We start from the raw sequence: 22,259 nt of genomic DNA on the forward strand, positions 1-22,259 counted from the left end.
TAGGAAGTCTTTTTTTGTAAGATTGAAACTACAAGTGAAATTTTTATTTTCTAGTATTTCAGTCTTTAGCCATAATTTTTTATCAATGTCCTACGCCCAAAAGTTATTAATAAAACATATTTATATTTAGATAACTGTATTATCTACAAAAATGTTCCTTATAAAATTATCACCGGACTGATGGTTATGGAGATAAATAAAATTATATACAGGGTGTTCCAAATTTAACGTGGAAAAATATCTAGCAAGACAGAATGCGTCAACAGCAACAATAACTTCAATAAAATTTATCGTTTTGTCTCTAGTATCAAAATACAGCGCCTCCAATTTTGAAAAAATGTTTAATTAATTTGTCTAAGAATCTTGCGACATATCATATAACCTTTACCCCTACAACACCGAAAACACACAAAATATATTTGTTAACGCGTTTCACCAACCACTTTGACATTATCGAGACAAATCTAAACTGTTGAGATCTAAACTGTTGAGATTTGTCTAGATAATGCCAACATGGCTGGCGGTAAGTATTTATTATAAGTTATAACGCACCAAGTGATCGATAAGATTCAAGAACATTGCAAAAGAACATTTACTTTAATCTTTGTTACTATTGTTGTTTGATGTCCGTTAATTTTTTGTAGACTTGTAATTAATTAATAAAGTTATTACTGCGAAAACAAGTGTATGGTCGGCATTATTTTATTTGATGATAATTCTGTGAGCAACACAAAATGTTTCCATAAAAAATTGTATCTTTAAAAATGGGACAACTAATAGAAAAAAAAAATTTTTTCAACCAAGTTATCGCAATCTATTTGACCTTTTATTTTTTTTAGAACATCTGTATAGTACAGATAAAATTTTATTGAAAAAAAATGCATTTATATTTTTGGAAGTTAAGCGTGTTTTTGTAACATAATGCGTTCGAATCAGAAGAAGTGGCGGAGTATGAGTGATTAAAGTATGATACATTCCTTAATTTAGAAAAGCAAGCTCTACAATACATCTAAAAAAATACATACGGTGTCATTTCAAAAAAAGTTGGACGTCGTGGACAAACACAAAAAAATTTAGGGTGTCAAAAAATATATAGGCTCTAATTTAATTTCTTTCATGGTTAATGGTATTGTCTATATGTTTTAATTTGTTTCAATGTATACAGGTTATAACAAATGAATATATAAGAAGCGGAATTTGTTGAAGTGTACTTCCAATTGTGAAAACAATTGTACAACTGACAACGTGTTATTAAAGCACCACCAATACTCAATACTAATATTTTTTAATAAAAGTTCGTATTTTTTAGATAACGTCAACTTCCAGATACATAAAGTTGATGTCATCAATTAAGGTAGTATTTACTTTGTAAGTATCGTTATATAAAATTGTGAAAACACTTATCTATTCCACCGATGTCTACTATTTATAAAAAAAATTCCCCATCACGTGAAAAGCACTCGAAGTAGTCCCTGGAACCACATTGAAACTATAAATATTAACCGATTTTGTTTACGTAACGAATCTTATCAGGTTTTAGAAACATTTTGCCTGATTTATTTCTGAAATCAAACTTTAAATATTTGAATTTATTGCCACTTACACTTAATTTGTGGTAGAGATGCATAAAATGCAGAAATTGATCAAGTGGTTTCTGAAGATTATACATAATTTGACGCAATTTTAGCAAAAAATACCATAATCAAATGAATACGACTAAGTGGTTGTTTCAAATTTGTCAAAAATAGATGCCAATAAACTAATACAATGTGCATATTTTTATAACATGACTCATTTATAATGATACTGTTATTTAGTTGTGGTCACCTAACAACTTCTACGAAACTAATATATGTTTTCCAAGACCCATGTACTGTCAATATTATTATAATTAGTATCAAATATATCGTCTCTTTTTCCGAATGCCAATTAATTAACTTCGGGTAATTAGCCACAAATCGATTTTTTGACGGTCCACATCACATATCGGATACCACACCAGAACGCGAACTTTCTCCACTTTCCTCTGGAACCCCGTCCCACGTACCCCAAAATAGCACCAAATTGTGTCGAGCGATAAACATTTCGGTATTTTCGTCGTGAGTCATCCTGAATTTTCCAATGAAAATATGACTTTTCTCCCCAAATCCGGGACATACAATACCAACACCTCCAACATCCCCTTCCGAGCAAAGGACAACAACAATGTCCTAACGTAAGCATTGATTTTTCAGCTGAAAGTTGGTGCAAGTGCACTGGTTCATTTCATGTTGGCAGCTTTCCAGCTGGTTAAAACTGTGTGGGTAAAAAATTTGCACGTTTGTTTGTAGGTAAGCAGAACTATTCCAACTACTTCTGGCTTTCGACCAGATGAAATGACTTTTAAATGACATTTAACCCCTGGAAAGTGTGTCGCGAGGGGAAGCTGGAGTCATTTCGGGTCGCACGTAATTTTTGCACTGTTTTTCAGACAAACAACGGCGTGTAAACAGGCGGAGGAAAGTATTATTTGAGAAGATGTGGAAAATACGTAATGTTGTTGCCAGAGGCAGTTAAAAGGTTATTTACTGCTGTAATGTTTGGCGATCTGGAATAATTATTTACCTTGAAGTTTGCCAGAACGTTCTAAATTTCAAAGTACGAGTAAAAACGGCAACATGGAAATGTGATGTAGACGTTAAACAAACACGAAAATTGTTTCGACAAATTGCTCAAAAATGTCTCAAAATATTAATTTCGAGGTTAAAGGGCGGGAACAAGTCCGCACCCTAAAATTGGTAAGCTTTATTTTTATGAAACTTTGCTATTTTAAATCATCTTTTGTATTTAAAATTTTATACCTATGTAAACGTATTCTTTAATTTTTATTCTTTTTAGTAATATTAGAAAGAAGGAAAGAAGTTTATATCATTTTTTATTAGTAGTGCGCTACGCGCACATCCGGACTACAAGTACTGTTATTTTCTACAATGATCAATCTTGTTCTGTGAAAATTCAGCTTCGAATACAATAGAAATTTTATTATTTTATCACAGTGACTATTCACTTCAAAACTTGATATGTCGTCATATCTAGTTCAAAAAATAGTCGATGGACTCTAGAAGTGCAGCCCAATAAATCCCGCTTCTTCAAAAAATATATATTTTTTTTGCGATTTGTGATTACTGATAACATCTTTAAAGTAAAAACAATGACGTAAGTTTTTTTATTGAATTTTTCAATTCTTCAATTTTACATTTTCTTTTTGTTTCTTCAGTTTTTCGATTTGCAATTTTTCAATTTTTCAATGTTTAGATTTTGCAAATTTTTGATTTGAGTTTCTCCAGCCTTCAATTTTTCGATTTGCAATTTTTCGTTTCAGTTTTATATAAAAAAAAAATTAAAGAACATAAATTCTTTCGATGCTTCAATTTTATAATTTTTTGTTTTTCCCATTTTAATTTTTTCAGTTTTCCGTTTCTTCAATTTTTCAAGTTTTAAAATTTAAATTTTCCAACTTTTGAACTTTTCAATGTTTGGATTTTGCAAATTTTTGATTTGGATTTTTCGAGCTTTCAATTTTTCGATTTGGAATTATTCGTTTTGAGTTTAACATAAAAAATTAAAACAAAGAAAATAAATTCTTTATCATCCCATTTTGCGATGTTTCGATTTTATAATTTTTTATTTAGTCAATTTCAATTTTTCCAGTTTTTTGTTTCTTCAATTTTTCTATTTGTGATTTTCAATTTATCATTTTTTGGTTCTTCAATTTTTCGATTTTGAATTTTTCGATTTAAAACTTCTCGAATTATTTCAAGTTTTAATTTTTTTAATTTTTCAATTATTTAATTTTTTATTTCTTCAAATTTTCGATCTGCAATTTTTAGTTTCTGTTTTTTTATTTTATTTTTACAAATATTCGATTTTTCATTGTTCCGATTTTATAATTTTTGTCTTTTCAATTTCCATTTTCTCAATTTTTCGCTTCTCCAATTTTTCAATTATTCATTTTTTGATTTTTCAATTTTATAAAACTCTTCGAGTTTTCATTTTTAAATTTTCAGGTTTTCTATTTTCAAACTTTTGGATGTTTCAATTTTTTGATTTTGTAAGTTTTCTATTTGCAATTTTTCAAGTTTTGAAGTTTCAATTTTAAAAGTTCTGAATTTTTCAATGTTTCGATTTTGCAAATTTTTGATTTGGGTTTCTCGAGCTTCCAATTTTTCGTTCCAGTTTAATATAAAAAATTAAAATAAAGAAAATAAATTCTTTATTTTTTCAATTATTCCATTTTTCAATGTTTTGATTTTATAATTTTTTGTTTATTCAATTTTAATTTTCCAGTTTCTCGTTTCTTCAGTTTTTCGATTTGCACTTTTTCAATTATTTTATTCATTTTTTTCGTTCTTCAATTTTATACGATGTGCAACTCCTCGAGTTTTCATTTTTAAATTTTTTAGCTTTATTATTTTACAACTTTTAGATTTTGTAATTTTTCGATTTGCAATTTCTCGGGTTTTCAATTTTTCATGTCTTCAATTTATTGATTTGTAATTTTTCGTTTCAGTTTAATATAAAAATAAAAATAAAGAAAATAAATTGTTTATTTTTTGAATTATTTCATTTTTCAATGTTTCGATTTTATAATCTTTTGTTTATCAGTTTTTCGTTTCTTCTATTTTTCCATTTGTGATTTTTCAATTTATCATTCTTTGATTCTCCAGATTTTAGATTTTGAATTTTTCGATTTAAAATTTCTCGAGTTTTTAAGTTTTAATTTTTCAAATTTTCGATCTGCAATTTTTCATTTCGATTTTTTATTTTATCTTACAAATTTTCCATTTTTCAATTTTCCGATTTTATAACGTTTTGTCTTTTACAATTTCCACATTCTCAATTTTTCCTTTCTCTAATTTTTCGATTTGCAATTTTTCAATTATTCATTTTTTGGTTCTTCAATTTTATAAAACTTCCGAGTTTTCATTTTTAGATTTTGTAAGTTTTCAATTTGCAATAATATACTCGAGTTTTCAATTTTTCGATTTTTCAATTTTCAGGTCTTCAATTTTTCGATTTGCAATTTTTCCTTTCGGTTTTTTATGTTCTTTATTTTTTCGATTGGGCGGTTTTTCAATACTCTGATTTTCTAATTTTTCTTTTTTTTCAATGTAAAATTTTTCAATTTTTCGATCTTTCAATTTTAGATTTTTCAGTTTCTCAATTTTTTAATGTTTCTTTTTTTCAATGTGAAATTTTTCAATATTTTCAACGTTTTCATTTTCAATATGTAACAATTATGATTTTTAAATATTTCACTTTTTCATTTTTTCGTTTTTAAAATTTTCCCATCTTTCAATTACCTATTAGAATTTAAAACTTTTTCATTTATTTTCATTTTCAATTTTTCATTTTCTCGGTCTTCGATTTTTGGATGTTTACAATTTTTCGACTTCACAATTTTGACGATTCTATAATTTTTCGATTTTCCAATTTTTGGGTTTTCCAATTTTTCGATTCATTGATTTTTTCTATTTTTAAGTTTCTCGATCCTTAGTTTTTCAAAGTTTCAATTTTCTGGTTTCTTCCGTTCTTCAATTTGCAACTTTTCGATTTTGCAATTTTTCGTGGTTTTTTTCAGTTTTTTCCGAATTTTTAGTTTTTCGATTTTTCAGTTTTTCGGTTTTTCAACTTTTTGTATGAAAAAAATTGGAAAATTTGCAAAATTGTAAAATTGAATAATCAAAACGAAAAAACTATCTAAATTGAAAACTTTGAAAAATCTAAACATTGGAAATCAAAAACTTACAAAGTTAAAGAAACGAAAAATTCAAAAATCCAAAGATTAAAAATTGAGAAAATTAAAAATCGAAAAAGTACAAAATTGAAAAAACAAAATAGGCATTATAAAATCGAAATATTGAAAAATTAGAGAAATTAGAAAATGGGATAAATAGAAATCCAAAAATTGAAATATAGAAAAATAAAAAAATTTGAAATTCGAGAAATTGAAAAAAAAATTGACAATCGATCTAAGTTTCGAAGATTATTTGTCTAACAAAAATACGGACATACAAACAGACAAAAGGAAACGAGAGTACTCTAGGGCTAGGGGTCATCAAGGGTCGAGAAACCACAAAATTACGGAGTCGCCGATGGAGACTCGATTACAATACTTCCTTAGGTTACGCTCGGGAAGTAAAAATGTGTCAAATGAATTCCCGGATTCATTTCAAGTATAATTTATTTAAACTAACGTCTGCATGACCATAATTAACGAAAAAATTAAAAAAAATTAAAATGTAACCAAATACGTCCAAAGTTCAACGCTCCTATCATTAGTATTTTCCTAGCAGCATTTAATATTTGGAGTTGTCCAAAATTGCACATTCTTGTCCTAATAAGCCACTATCCGCAACCACGTGACATTTTGACACCTTTGAATAATAATGTCCTTAAAACACCTTTTCCTCCTTCACTTTCCATACGTGCTCGTACTATGTAATAACAGCCTTGTTTACGTCCATATCACAAGGTTCAACTTATTACTAAAGTACACAACGATCCAAAACACCAAATAAAAATCCGACGGTCTAATTAAAACCTCGGAATCTTGTGGTAATTCATTTTTATATTGTAAATGATTCAGTAAAGACGAGTGCAGAATTTAAATTTAATCCTTGGCAGCCGAGAATATCAAACAAAAACCTAAATGGCGTCACTGTGTGTGTCATCAATTGACGTCTGTTTTCGCGGTGGAAATTACTGCGAAAATTCGTTCTACGATTTTCTTGCTATATAGGAAAAAGCGAAGGCGGCATGTGTTTGTCGCAAATATCGCTTATCTGTTTAAACGCTTTAGTGATCATTTGTTTTATTGCAGAATTAACAGAGCTGTATTTTTGGATTCGTGTTTGGAGTGGAAACCGCCACTTCATAGTAACAGTATTTGAATTTCGTTTATGTTAGATATAAAGTAATAAAATCTCATCGCGATAAAAAGTTGACACAAAATCTGATAGTGAAGATAAATAGTGCGAATTGTATTCTTAAGTTGATGCAATGCTAGCTATTATCGCTAACAGTGTATTGTATTTCATCTTATTTGTATTTTTTTATGAGTAGGATGCTTCAACTAGGAGAAGGTTTAATAATCATTTGTGATACGTGAACAAATATTAAAAAACAAATTAACACACATCACACTTATGCGTTAGCATGTACGTTAAGTGCAAAGTAAAAGGTTTAATTTATTTTGTTATTTGTACAAACAAAACGAAACGCACGTTCTTATCCTGATCATTTTCATAATGAACATCTAAAACAATAGAAAAATTAATCACAATGACTGACAGTTTCATCGACGATGTCTGATTTCTAAAGAAACAAGTGTCTCATTTTTCACAAACATTTCTACGTAGAACGTGGTATTTCTCTATCACAAATTATTTTAATTTTTTGACTTTCGTATTTTCATTGCATATAACGACGCTGAATTATTTTTGCTGACCAAGGAATGCGAAATATGTGGTGCATAACTAACTCGAAGCACGAAGTTGCATATAAACACGTCAAAAGAATATATAGATGTTTGAAATTTGAACTTTAATATCGAAAACGATTGTCTAAAGTAATCAGAAATTAGCCACCTTGACCTGAATACCGAAACAAGTAAATAAACTTAACGTACAAACTGGTAAAAACTAACCAAAATTTATAACTCGGAAAAATTTGATCTAAAGTTACTTAGACAGATCTATTTAAAGCAGATAACCAACTGGAAAATGTATATTATCAACGCATAACTTCGACTGTTTATGTTTATGCATTGAAAGAATTCGACGATTAAGCACGTATTAAATTCGCGGTGGCAGAAAATAAAACGCAAGACTAAGCCTGCGTTAGTGAATCGAAGAACGTTCCAAGCAACATTTCGGCAAGGACATGTGACTTAACAACAGGAAGGCTTAAATAATAAAAATAATAATAGTAATGAACAAAATCGAGGTGAATTCATAAATTATAAATATAATAAGTATATTATTTTATAAAATTTAAATCGTGTAAACTACGGAAAATTTTAAAATGATGTGATTATAGCGTTTTGCGTTGTCCACGATATTCCTTGTATCCATATAAAATTTGACAACACTAGGTCCAGTAGTTTATTTAATAATTTTTTGCGAAGACGTCATTAACTTTCTAGAGAACATGAATAAACAAATTTTAATCGTTGTTCTCTAATCATTAAATTAATGATTGTATTTTGCCAGCATTTCAAAAAAAAAAGTTTCCTAGATTTTAAGACAGTGTAAAATTTTCTTTTCCTATTTTTTTTAAGTAAGCCGTAAATGTATCATTAAAAATATGGACACATTATTAAATTATACATTAAGAAGGAAATGAGAGACTTACGAGTTTCCGTTCGAAAACTAAAAAATTGAAATAACAAAATACGATTTCTGAATAAATATTAACAAAAAATACAACATCGCAGAAAATATACTATATACTGTTGTCCTATTACTCATTTATTGAGTGGAGAACTATTTTTTATGTAAAATTGTTATACTGTAGATAAAGTGTATTATTTATGCAAATTTTAAAAATAAAAAAAACGTGGATAGAAATTTTGAAAAATCCGATGTGTGTATCCCAAAAAATCCAGCTATAACCAGACTGGAAAGTTATTGTTTATAATTTTCAACAACGAAAACTTCAAAATTGTCACTTAAAAAGAACGTAGTTATTTTGGCGTGATGAGACATCCTGTATAAGAATTTAGAGCAACAGACTCTGTTTACGTACATCTTTACGTATATATTTTGTAGCACACAATTAGAAAATATGACATCATAGCTGCTGACAGCGTGTTGAAATTTTGAGTACTGAGGGGATAATAACCTGTTTCGACTAATATTTTATAATTAAAAATATATTACTTATATAATAAAGCAGATCAAGCTCCTTTTTTTAAGGAACCATATGCAAATTTTAAACAATATTAGTATACTCCAAAAGTGGAAAAAATAGATATAGCAATTTTCTGAAACAATATGAAGCCATCTAATTTCGTTCTAAGCTTTTGTCACCATAAAATCCACAAATCACATTTTCCTAATCTTAAACCACCGACATTTAGATAGAACAACAGCATTCTTAAATTCTAGTTCAAAATTAGCATTTTTTCGATTATTTTTCAGCATAAAAGCCCCGCGTCATAAATAATACAGCGATTTCTTAAAAAATCACCTTCCTTTCGTCGGAATTATGGTTCTAGACGGCTTCATAATTTTCACCACACCCAAATTAAGTCACACCTGTTGGAAATTTGTAATTTGTCCGGATGACATAGTAGGAATTTTTAAACACATATGAGTAATTTATAGACGGTGTTATTCACAAATTAAAAATGTCATAATTACGACTTTTGTGTTTGTTGATCAATAACACCATTCACTTCGGGTGATGTAATCCAGAAAATGAATCGTCTGATAATAGAGACCGAGGAGTAAACAAGAATTTTGAGCGCCAGCCAACAAAAAGTACAATCTAACACAGAACAAGTAAAGAACGATATTTCTATTAGTTTAAACAATAATTTCATCAATCCAATTTCACGGTGGGTTATTAACGATCGTTTTTTGTGCGCAGTTGATATTCTTAAGTCAACCTGTCGTGGGAACTCTAATACCAAAGACTTAATTTGATTTAGCACGGCTATGAACCCCACAAAGGAAACGGAAAAAAGTACAGTAATTGATTTCAAATTCAATTCCGCTCGTCTATTCATCCAAACATGCGAATGTTCAAATGCAATAAAATAAAGCGACTTTACGAGAAAACGTCTCCGAATAAATTTTTATAGCGTTCTGGCTTTTGTACACAGCAGATGATTCCACCTCGATCTAGATACAAGGTCTATTATGCATTAATTATACCGTAAAAATCTCACGTACAAGCAATTATTACAGTAAATAATATTTTATATTATTTGAAAGTAACGTTTTCTACACTGTCAGGCTGTTATTGGTGTCGTAGAAAAGCCCAATTGTTTGTACACGAAATTAATCCGGAACGACTTTTCCAAGTAAATGACGAAAAATTCCATCAACACAACCGAGAATAGAACGAAAAAAACAGGCTGGAAAACCTTGATTTGCGGCTGTATTCAAGTTATAAATATTTTCACATTTCCGTCCGGTGACAATGTAAAAATACGACTACTACAAGGGTTGTCCTAAAAAAATTGAAAAGTATGACGAGTTAAAACGGTCGGAGTTTCTTTTGCTAGTTAGACGATTCGTTTTCAACATGACCCGACAGTTGTTAACCGAGTTAGCAATTATTATTATTCAATTAATTATAGCTGAACAACTGTCCCGCGTGTTAGGAAAGTTCGTCGAAACTAAATAAATTGTCGCATAAATCGTTTTCGTACAATTTCAGCAGTTATTGACACCATAGAAAGTGCATTTATTATTTGTTACGTAAGGAACGAATTAAGGCAGACTATTTCCCAATATGCACAAAATATTCTAATTATAGAGAACGCTCAGATTTTTGAGCCGCTTGACTAAATTTAAATAGATATAAATTTATGTAAACGTCTCGCACGATTTGATATAATACAAGGAACATAATTCGCGGTATTCAAATGAGGAAAATGTGATAACATTTTAAATCGTCGCATTTTGTATGATAATGTGGCTACGAAAGATAAAAATATTTTAGAGTTGCAAATTACGGACGTCGGCAGAACAAACGAACGTGTTTGTTGTTTAATTTAGTAAAAAGTTGTAAAAACGTAGCGAATGGCCACGTACTTTTGAAATGGTCATTTCCATACGCCCTCGCACGACCAAATATTCGTTTATAAGGAAATTATACATTTACTAATTAATTTTAATACCTTGTAGTGTGATTGTCGACAAACTTGTACTAAAGCGGTTTTTAAACGTAAATAAATTTTTTAATTTAATATATTTCTCAACTATAATTCCATTGTGGCATGCTAATGTAACAGTAGAAAATACAAATATGTTAATTATTATAAATTAACCATCTGACTTCCAATCACACTTACACAGCTGTTAACGTTGTTACAAGCGCTAAAAAGTTTCACGATCGACTTTGACATTAATATTTAGAAACTAAATTGAGTATAAAACTCGTGAGTCCGAAAAAGTTGATTTGTTTGCATTTGTGCATTCCAAATAGTTCCAAAAACAATTTTCTTAGAATTTTTCAATTCAAAATCAAATGAAAATTTTCTCATTTCTTCATCTGGAACAAAAATGGGTGTGAAAGTATGAAACAATAAATTAAATTATTTATGAACATAATGATAACTGTGGTATTTTCATAATGGGAAAGAGATCTGTAAAATGAAATTTTCTTGTTTACACACTTTGTGAATTGCTGGTTTCGAAATGAAAAATTTGGGAGTACTTAATTTACATAAAAGGATTAGTTTTTCACCTTTCTTCCCCGATTAATTAACTGTTAAAATGTTCTCAACATGTTAGCGACTGTAAATATTGTGTATATAAATAAAAGACTAAAGTCACAAGGTTTTTTTGAGTAGTGTAAATTAACATTATTTTCAAGTGTAGAGTGTTCTGTTTTTAAGGCGCAACATGGTAGTTATTTTAATTGGGACACACTATATATTTTTACGTACTCTGAATTGCCAGAGTTTATTTTTAATATTCCGATGTGACGCTTCTAGAAATAAGATCCACAAAAAAATGTAGAAAGATTGTTTGGATTATTTTTACAAATACAGTGCTTGAATAATTATAATTAAACAATAATTTCAAAAAATAGAAAATTAATAATACTACTGAGACACATTAATTGCTTTCTTTAACTACTATTCCTTCACTTTCTTCATTTGTTTTAAAATACGACATCCAAAGCAATTTTTTAAAGCGGTACATATGTCAAATTGTTTGTTACACGTGTGAGTAATGCTTTCGAATATCTTTGCAATTAATTTTCATTTAATATCCTCATTTTACAATCTACCTAAGCCGTAAACAATTTAAAAAGTTAGTGGCGGATTTATTTGCTAATATATAAAATTTTCAAGATTATCACGACATATCACCAATGTTTTTTTAAAATACAAATCATCAGTGTCTACGTGATAAATATAAACATATTGTAAAATATTTGCACTAACTATCTTTTTCTGTGGAATATTTATCGTTGTTTGAAACACGATCGAAACGTTGAATCATGTAAAAATGTAAATATTTAACGAACCAACAAAAATAAGGCTATTAAAGTGGATTTATTGGAAATGTCCACCAAGTATTTTTCATGTCAAAATGCAAATAAAAAAATGTATATGACATTAAAGCTCACCACAAAAACTACACGGAATCAAAACATTATTTCAAACATTTTTGTCAGATGTTGTTAACACCTATAAGTTCAGCATATAATCCTGGTACCACTTTTATTAGTTAAATGCTACAATATTTTTTCTACGACCATGTGGCCCCTGCTTCGACTCAAAAAGAATATTTAATTTTACATAAAAAAAATGCATCACTAATAAAGACGAAAATGGTGTTTTCCCGTTTCTCTGTGTTTATCTGTTGAAAATTCTATTACATCAATAACTTCCAAATCTGCCAAGCCCATCACTTTAAACTTTTGCATGAATTGTAAGAAGGGAAAAAAATTAAGGGTGCTCATTCTAAAGGGTGTTACATTTTATAATTTTATATAATATAGAAGGTGTAAAATGGTGCACCAACTAAACGATGATTAAATTCGCAAATCTAAGTTCGAGAAAAATCATAAAAAAATTCGTTCGCTTACAAAACAAAATATCGATTCAGATAGACAGATAAAAAACGTAGAAATTTAACCACTGTCGTCAGTTTTTTGTATTGTTATTAAAATGGAGAAATCTATGGATAAGACAAGATGCCTCCAAAATTATTTTGAATAATGAAAACCCAATTTCAGATACCCAACGCAAAGTAGGGAATTAAAATATGGTACAATTTCAAAAAAAAACTTCTACAGTTGGATAAAAGAATTTTTTTAATTATTTTTTCTTTGCTCTATAAATGGTCCTGAACAACATGTCCAGTGTTGCCAGACGCAGCGGAATTTTTCTGAGACTTGAAAATTGCAAAATTCGAGTGATTTTTTTGTGCGCTTTGACACATTATTAGAGTTGTACAAAATTTTATTTTGAATGGCGGGTGTAAACTTAGAAATTTTTAACCAACCCATCAACTGGTGGGCGAGGTTTACATTTTGTCTTTTTTTCTTAATATGTGTAGTCATCTTTTCACAACCAGAAACTTATAACATATTTAAAATGGTAAATTTATATAGAGAAATATCGATTTTGCAATTACGCTCCGCCCCTCGGTCTGACAACGAATAAAAAAAATCATCAGAATTCAGACAGGGTGGATGGGCGGGGCTTATATTTTGCCTTTTTTAGTAATACATAGCCATCTTTTCACAACAAGAAACTTAGAACATGTTTAGAATAGTAGATTTTTGCAAGGAAATATGGATTTTGCAATTTAGGGGTTGCAGCCTAATTGCAAAATCGATATTTCCTCATACAAATTTTCCATTCTAAACATGTTTTAAGTTTCATGTTGTGAAAAGAAGTCTACCCATATTAAAACAAAAAGGCATAATGTAGGCCCGCCAACCCCCCCTTTCTCAATTGAAATGATTTTTTTATTCGCCGTGAACCAAGAGGGTGGAGCCTAACTGCAAAATTTTTATTTCTTTACATGAAATTAAAAACATGTTTTTGAGTATCGTGTTGTTCAAAGAATACTATGTACGTTAAGAAAAAAAGGCAAAATATAAATCGGGAGGGTATGGGTGGGGCCTAACCTTTGGCTTTATTTTTTTCTGAATATATATTAATATAGGATTTTGCAGTTAAGCTCCGTCCCCTTGGCTCACGACGAATAAAAAAATCATCACAATTGAGACAGGGCGGGTGGGCGGGGCTACATTTTGCCTTTTTTCTTAGAATGTGTAGACTTATTTCGACAACAAGAAACTTAAAACATGTATAAAATGGTAAATTTTTGTAGTAATCAACTTGAATCCGCTACTTTTCATCTACAACCCCTTTAAAAAGTTGAACATCAAAGTTACTATCGGCGGCAACTTTGCAGCGGAGTTTATAAATGACAATTTTCAGGTCTAAAAGCAGCCTGTAGCGGAATTTTACCATTTAACTCTGGCAACACTGAACGTGTCATAGAGTTGTGGGCCATTTTTTGAACACCCTGTATATTTCGTCCCGAAAAATTAATGACGGTATTTCAAAAAATTAGAAATTGTAGACACTATTCTAAACATACTTTTTGTTTCACATTAAACATTTGTAGTTTTTTTAAGCAATATATTTAATCCTTCCCCCGAAAGTGATGACGCCATTTATTCCAAAATAAATTATTATTAGATGCAACTGCGCACGAATTCTCCGATTATACAATTTATATTTCTTAACTAAATATTATCCGCTCTAACATATATTTCAAAGAGCTACAAAAATGTGTAGTTGTTTACAGTAAAACCCTCTTTTTTGAAAAACAACTTAATGCTTATGAAGTGCGAAATCCTGTGACAATAACTTCAAGCATTTTTTTGTAATAAAATAAAAAAATCTAAAATTTTCCAAACCATTTTTCAATATTGGTAATTCTTACAAACAAGAAATCTTTGATTTTATTACATTCAAAATATTTAATCGATTAAAATGATCAAAAAATTACAAACATGAAATTTTATGAGACATTCTGCTGAGAACCACGAAGCGAGATTACATTATCTCAATTTTAGAACTGTGGATGTTTCAACACATTATTTCATTTTACGCACAAACACGTTATGAGAGGTCTTTAGAACCTACAATTCTAATCTTTGCAAATGAGTTTTAATAATATAATTAGATTTAATCTCTATTGGGATCAGCCTTATCAAAACCCAGTATGCCTACAATGACTGTCCTCAGTGACGTAGGAACCACGAATTTTGTACTTAAACCTTATATTAAAGGTAAAAATAAACCGTTATTTACCATATTTACGACCTTTGGTTTACCTCGAACTGCGTACACCGCACGTAAATGATAATAATGCGAAACGTAATCTACAATTTAAGCCACTTAGCAAAATGGAAAAAAGATGCATTATTACGTCTTGATTACAAAAAACTATTATTTACTAAATTGCTAATAACACAATTAAAGTCATCAAGTACTAAATACTTAAGATTAGATTATACAAAAAGGGCTTAAAATTTCCGTCAAGGAAAGGTATGAGCATGTCTAAATCAGCTGATTATAGCTGGCCCTTTTTCCACTTTTTGTGGTTCATTAGCGCAATTATTTCACTAAATGGTTCTAATTTTGAAACGTGGTTTACCGTACTTGTAATCAGCCGTTAATGAAGTGGCAAAGGTAAGTAGGTAGGTTACAGTTTTTATCCTGTCATATATGGAATAGTCGAGGTTAATGCAAACATTATGACCCAGTTTGCGCCCAGATGGTGATTTAGTGTGGAGGTTATGCGCTACCTTGAAAACCTCCGAGAAAAATCCAGAGCCGATCTTCTCCTTGTGGAAGTCATCGAGGCGGTGCAGGGACGCCACAGCATGCTTCAGGGCCTGACAGGAAGAGCCAGTTTTGAGTCTATCACAGCGGGTCTTGGGGGGCTCCGACAGTTCGTTATTCGGACAAAACACCTTCTCATAATCACTATCCTTCGGGTCGCACGGGGTGTCATACATACACGGAATAGTGGAATTAGTGGAACAAGGCTCATTTTTGTTGCTCGAGTGCATTATAATGGACTGCGGACCTACGTTACATTAACCAATATCGTACATGTTTTTGTACGATTTAGGTGGGCCACTGTGGAAGTCTTGTCACACATAATTTTTACTTTTGGGCAGGTTCACTGGGGGCCTTCGGACACAGGGCGGCGGACGTTCGGGCGCGAGCAAACGGGGCAAAGACCATCGCACATAACTAGATGGACACAACGCGGTTCTGCAGGTTTATATTTGTAATTAAATTTAGAAATTATGTGCACTCAACTTTACATAAATAGTCCTTCTTCACACTTGCTCGCGAAATCCGGTACGTTTTCAACCGGTCCCTTTGCTCAGTCCATGCAAAACGCGGCACTTTTAGGCACTGAAAGCGGCTTCATCAACACTTGAGCTCGCAATTTGAAGTTTCACACGTAAATAAAAAGTTTGTAATGACAGTGCAAGCTTTCACCCGTCCATGTAACCATCCACTGCTGCCATATTGTGGGAAACGTAGTGACGATATCCCCCGTCTCGCTTGCAGCGATTGGGGGGAAGGAGATAGCGCGATGTCACGTTGGCCGCAGCACGGTGCACGCGTTCAGGCGCACGCATGCGCCGGAATTTTCACGCGCCACTTTCGAATTTGCATTTTTGCGAAAAACAATCGATTGTAATTGTGTTACGAAATAGTTGTGGGTATCGCGAGAGATCGAAAAAATCTTTTGAAAAAAAGTGAAATGCTCCCATGCAGGAAATGTAATTCACATACTTTCTTTTCTTCCCCACAGTTGTACAATTGTTTCCACAATGGGTTCATTACCATAATGAAAGTAGCAGATTCAGTCGATTTAATTAACAAAATTATTTAAAGTTTCGTTTGTAATATCAATTAAGAGTTTCAAAACAATGCTGAATAATGTAATTTGATTTATTAAAACAATCGCTACATAATGTTATCTAATCACTTCTTCTTCAGATATTTTAAGTATTTGTTCGCATCATACGTGTCTTCGAAATCGTCGACAAATTTTACCTTTTTCTTTGGTTTACGGGATTCGAGTTTTGCTTTACGTTCGGCTTCACTCAAAGTCCAAATGTTTAAAGGCAACTGCAACGCAAAACGATCACAACGTATACTAGTGAAGGTACAATTTTACCTTTATTATTTGTCTAGGTTCATGGTAACTAATTTTAATGCTTGACCCATCTGGATAAACGAGAACCGTAGGGTACCCCCGCTTGTATGTTAATCTATGGGGTCTGGTAATACTAGCCGAATGACAGTTGAGATTCCTCACTTGACATAAGAATCCAAAGACACTTTTCTGCAACATTTGTGCTTTTCAAGTCGCCGTTTTTCAAATACAATTCATTTAAAATATCGAAATTATAAAGTAAGGTTAGGAAAGCTGTCAAATTGTCATAAGTTGAATGTCGGTAAAACAGACACCTTTTTAGCTGAGTCTTAGTAGGTGTCGCTACCAGCTTAAATTATTACAAATATATAGGGTGTCAAATTATAATAAAACGACACTTGCAGCTAAATTTGAATATAACAAAATATACATTTTAAATAATTTTGTAGTACAATATGAAGAAAATATAGTTTTTTTTGTTTAAAATAAATAATCAATAATCATCGATTCCAAATTTGAAATGCCTACAACGGAGGCAAAACTATCAGAAATCAAAATTTAGTTTAACAACGTTGTATCAAAAATATAAATATACATAAAAAGAAACTTAGAAAACTGTAGACAACTGTAACAGTGAGAAAAAAAAATGAAAAATTAAAATAATCGAAAATTCGAAAAATCGAGAAATGTAATAATCGAAAAATCGAAACCTTAAAAAATCGAAAAATTGAAAAATCAAAAACCTAAAAAATCCAAAAATTAAAGAATTGAAGGACAGAAAAATCGAAACACTCGAAGGTCAAGAAATGGGAAAATCGGTTAATTGAAAAATCGAAAAATTGAGAGATTATGAAAGTCAAATTTGAAAAATTAAAAAATCAAAAATTTGGCAAAATGACAATTGAAAAACAGAAAATTTAAAACTGAGAAGTCGAAAAATCGAAAGATTAAGAAATCCAAACATTTGAAAAATTGAAATATGGGAGAGCTTAAATGAAAAATCGATAAATCGAAAAATCAAAAATTTTAAATATTGAAAAATTAAAATACCAAAAAATTGAGAAATCTAAAATTGAGAAATCTAAAATTTAAAAATCGAAAAAGTAAAAAGTCGACACATCGAAAAATCCAAAAGTCCAAAATGGGAAAGTCGAAGAACAGAAATATTGAAAAATCCCAAAACTGAAATATGGAAAAACTGAAAAATTAAAGAAAAACTGACGAATCGAAAAACTGAAATATCCAAAAACTGAGAATCTAAAGAATCGAAAAATTGAGAAATCGAAAAATCAAAAAAGTGAAGTCGAAATATCGAAACCTTAAAAAATCGAAAAATTGAACAATCAAAAACCTGCAAATTCGTAAGATCGAAAAATTGAATAACAAGTAAACTGAAAAATCCCAAAACTGAAATGTCAAAAAACTGAGCAATTAAAAAATTGAAAAATTGAGAAATCGAAAAATAAAAAAAGTGAAGTTGAAAACTCGAAACCTGAAAAAATTGAAAAATTGAAAAACCAAAAAACCTGAAAAGTCAATTAATTGAAAAATCGACAAATAAAGAGTTTATAAAAGTCAAAAATCGAAATATTTAAAAATTGTAAAATTGAAGAGAAAAACTGAAAACCGAGAAATTGAAAAATCCAAAAATTGAATAATAAATAGGAGTAAATTGAAAAGTCCCCACACTAAAACTGAGAATTCTAAAGTTGAAACAGCAGAAATTATGTATGGTCGACACCGGCATCACGGATCATGGCTTATAAATAAAATCGTTCCCGAACGTTTAGAGTCGACAGTGGCCTGAGTGCGCTCTGGTCTGTAGATCGAACAAGTTCTCAGACGACGAACTGTAATTCGTGTGATCTGAATTAAAGTGAAGGAAACAATAAGCAGCTTGTAATATTCTGGTAAATCTAGTATCAATTTGTCGAAAGTAAAACGCGTCGTTAAAAATATTATGACATTTTTTCTATTGTAGTTAATTTTATTCCTAGTTAGAAACAAACACTGTTGTCAACATAAGTCGAGGAGTCCTCAACCGTCATTTATTTTAAACTATGACGCTTCTCTATGTTCTCTGGTAATATCAAAACCTGTATCAAACAAAACACAAAATTTATTATTAGTTATTGTACTATTACTTAAAGATAAATTTACATGACCTTACAATTAGATAGACCTAGTAGGCCCTCAAGAAGTAAGAATAGTAGATTTAAAACAATTCTTAAATTTTGTTCTTAAACTAATAATAGTGAGCAAAACAATTCGATGTCACTATATAGCAGTACTTAAGGACGACTATGCAAAAATGGTTGAGGGGACTGCTATGAAAATTGGACCACCAAAAAAATTTATTTTCTCATTGTGGTGGCCAGATTTGAATAAAAAATTTCGCGCTGAGAAAAAAAATAACAAAATCCCATTTGAATAATTTGATTTTGAAAAAAATTTAATCAAGAAAATCGATAAAGATAGGCAACCATGTGCACGTTTAGTTCTTTTTGGGTACTTGGTAGCTCTCCTAGGGGAATTTGTGGGGAGTACCTAATGAAAGGGTTGGTAGAAGTTGGCTTGCTTTATAGAGGGTTGAAATGCGTCATTCTGTTCTGTGGCGCCACTGTTGTTTTTGTTGTGGTGAGTGAAAACACGCGGTAAGGAAGCCAGGTTAAGTTTAGGTTGGTTTGGTAGTTAGTAAAAAAGAGGAGAGCCTTTGTTTAACGAAAACAACAAGCGTAGCTAATTATTGCTGTTTTTCTAATCGGAAATATGCGAACTTTTGACCGACGCTAACACGTGGTGTAAATTTGATCTATCGTTTGTAAATTCACAGTTTATGTCAGGATTTTAATCGTTAACTGGTTCTAACACAATTAACCGTCACAGATTGTTCAGATAAAGCACTTGCTAGCAGATTTCATGAAATTCACTTAGTCAGGACTCATCCTTTGTTTATCAAATTATGAATAAGGTTTCTGGATGCTTATACTTAAGTGTTACATAATAACACATTTTAATTCCTCACACAAGATTGCTAATAGTTCATTTACGGCAGTTAAATCAACCTAACGTTGTTCGGTTGTTCCACTCTGGGAAAACGACCGTGAAAGTGCGCTAGAATTCATAATATCGTGAACTTGAGGTACAGTTTGGGACACGGAATTTCAAACGACCTGTCAATCATAATGACAATAAGGTATAAGACTACAATGTTTTTTAAATGTCAGAAAGTTGGTTGTCGTTTGAAATTCCGTGTCCCAAACCGTACGGAGGGATTAAAATTTTTCCCCTTAGGCAGTTATCACCGTTATCATCACATCACCGAGACGCATACTCCTCACAACGCTGGATGCATTTTGTGCTTTTTTATCATGTATTTGTTTGGGACAAGCTGGGGACAGTTCACGATATAAACTGTCAAAGCTAATTGTTTTAAGTAACCAATCAGTGTGACATAATTTAACATCAGGTAAATTCTTTGTTCTGGCAGCGGCCTGTTGAAAGACTATTTTCAAACCGAGCACATGTTTGAACTGTAAAATCTCGTTAAACAAACTAAGAACATTGCCTACAGAGCCACAGGATTGATGACATTTCTGGGAGACATATTTTTGACGCATATTTTTTGGAACGACGCATTCGTCCGACGCCATTTTAAACCTCCAGATTGCCTGCTATGTTTTTTTTTGTGTTTGTTTGGGGGAATGTAAAACGATAGCCCACAATGCAAAGGAATATCACTTTTGAAAATTAATCAATAACTCGAATGAACACCAAATAATTTTGTTAGCTTTGCCTCGTAATTTTAGCCTCAGTAATTTTCTTTGCTGTATAATTTAAATTGAACGGAAATTTTCATGCTCTGCAGTTCCAACCTCACGTAATATTTTTGTCTGCACACCAGATTTTTTTGTTTTTATAAATCTTTGCTACTCAAATCCATAAGGTTGTAACCACTCCCTAGTGTAAGACAGTTGGGACCCCCGAGAAGGTTTAACATTCTTAAAAAAGACAGTTGGGACTCCCCAGAAGGTTTCACATTCTTAAAAAAGACGTTTAGCGCCCCCGAGAAGGTTTTATATTAAGAAAAAGTCATTTGGAGCCCCTGAGAAGGTTTTACATTTTTAAAAAACACATTTGGGATCCCCGAGAAGGTTTCACATTCTTAAATAAAGACATTTGGCGATCCCGAAAAGACTTTACATTTTTAAAAAAGACCGTTGGGACCCCCGAGAAGGTTTCATATAAAAAAAAAACATTTGGGGCCCCCGAAAAGGTTTTATATTTTTAAAAAGACGGTTGGGACTCCCGAGAAGGTTTCACATTCTTAAATAAAGACATTTGGCGATCCCGAAAAGACTTTACATTTTTAAAAAAGACCGTTGGGACCCCCGAGAAGGTTTCATATAAAAAAAAAACATTTGCGGCCCCCGAAAAGGTTTTATATTTTTAAAAAGACGGTTGGGACCTCCGAGAAGGTTTCACATACTTAAGAAAATACATTTGGGAGCCCCGAGAAAGTTTTATATTTTTAAAAAGACGGTTGGGACCCCCGAGAAGGTTTCACATTCTTAAGAAAATACATTTGGGAGCCCCGAGAAGGTTTTATATTTTCAAAAAAGACAGTTGGGACCCCCGAGAAGGTTTTACATTGTTAAATAAAGACATTTGGCGCCCCTGAGAAGGTTTTACATTTTTAAAAAAAGACCGTTGGGACCCCCGAGAAGGTTTCACATTCTTAAAAAAGACGTTTGGCGCCCCCGAGAAGATTTTACATTTTTAAAAAAGACAGTTGGCGTCCCCGAGAAGGTTTTACATTTAAAAAAAAAATAGTTGGGACCCCCGAATAGGTTTCACATCTAAAAAAGACATTTGGGACCCCGGAGGTCTCACATTTAAAAAAAAATACGTTTGGGGCCTCCGAGAAGGTTGGACATTAAAAAAAAATTGTGACCCCCGAGGTTCATATTCTTAAAAAGACATTTGGGGCCCCCGAGAAGGTTTTACATTTTTAAAAAAGACAGTTTGGACCCCCGAGAATGTTTCACATTCTTAAAAAACAGACATTTGCGGAATACAATACTGTTATTTTTCAATTTCCCTTTTACACTAAATAAAATAAGTCAGTGAAATGGAGAATGAAGGTAGGCAGGGCTAAATTTAGCTTTTTTCTAGTTTTATGAACAAGCAGTAACCCCACCCACCCACCCCTTCTTCGTTCCAGTGACTACTAATATTGTTCAGTTCTACTTTAGTAAGTTTTAGCCCCGCCCACCCACCCTTTTTTTTCTGAGAAGATATGTCATTTACCAAAATCGATCGTAT

General features: G+C 31.3%; 2 protein-coding genes across 2 annotated transcripts in view; both read right to left on the reverse strand.

The window, feature by feature from the left end:
- Window positions 1-16,306, reverse strand: part of LOC135143087 (dual specificity testis-specific protein kinase 2) — a 56,697-nt gene extending 40,391 nt beyond the window's left edge. Inside the window, exons 1-2 of the mRNA XM_064074937.1 lie at window positions 16,087-16,306; window positions 15,559-16,033 (exon numbers count right to left, since the gene is read on the reverse strand). Coding sequence (XP_063931007.1) covers window positions 15,559-15,825 — 267 coding nt within the window. The 5' untranslated portion in view covers window positions 15,826-16,033; window positions 16,087-16,306. The remainder of the gene's footprint in view (window positions 1-15,558; window positions 16,034-16,086) is intronic.
- Window positions 16,307-16,708: 402 nt separating this feature from the next.
- On the reverse strand, window positions 16,709-17,234 carry LOC135135328 (large ribosomal subunit protein mL55). Its single transcript, XM_064064360.1, has 2 exons — window positions 16,956-17,234; window positions 16,709-16,906 (listed from the first exon to the last, which is right to left on the reverse strand). The coding sequence occupies exons 1-2, from the start codon at window positions 17,130-17,132 to the stop codon at window positions 16,760-16,762; spliced, it is 324 nt and encodes a 107-aa protein (XP_063920430.1). The 5' UTR covers window positions 17,133-17,234; the 3' UTR covers window positions 16,709-16,759.
- Window positions 17,235-22,259: the final 5,025 nt, after the last annotated feature.

Source organism: Zophobas morio, unplaced genomic scaffold (assembly GCF_036711695.1).
Source record: "Zophobas morio isolate AGI-343-1 ecotype UQ-CSIRO unplaced genomic scaffold, CSIRO_AGI_Zmor_V1 ptg000004l, whole genome shotgun sequence".
NCBI lineage: Eukaryota > Metazoa > Arthropoda > Insecta > Coleoptera > Tenebrionidae > Zophobas > Zophobas morio.

Bases quoted from the DNA above. Each gene is read 5' to 3' on its own strand.
- LOC135135328 (XM_064064360.1), bottom strand. From the start codon at position 17,132: ATGTTGCAGAAAAGTGTCTTTGGATTCTTATGTCAAGTGAGGAATCTC. The intron at 16,907-16,955 runs GTAAAATTGTAC...TTTGCGTTGCAG, and splicing joins AACCTAGACAAATAATAAAG to TTGCCTTTAAACATTTGGAC.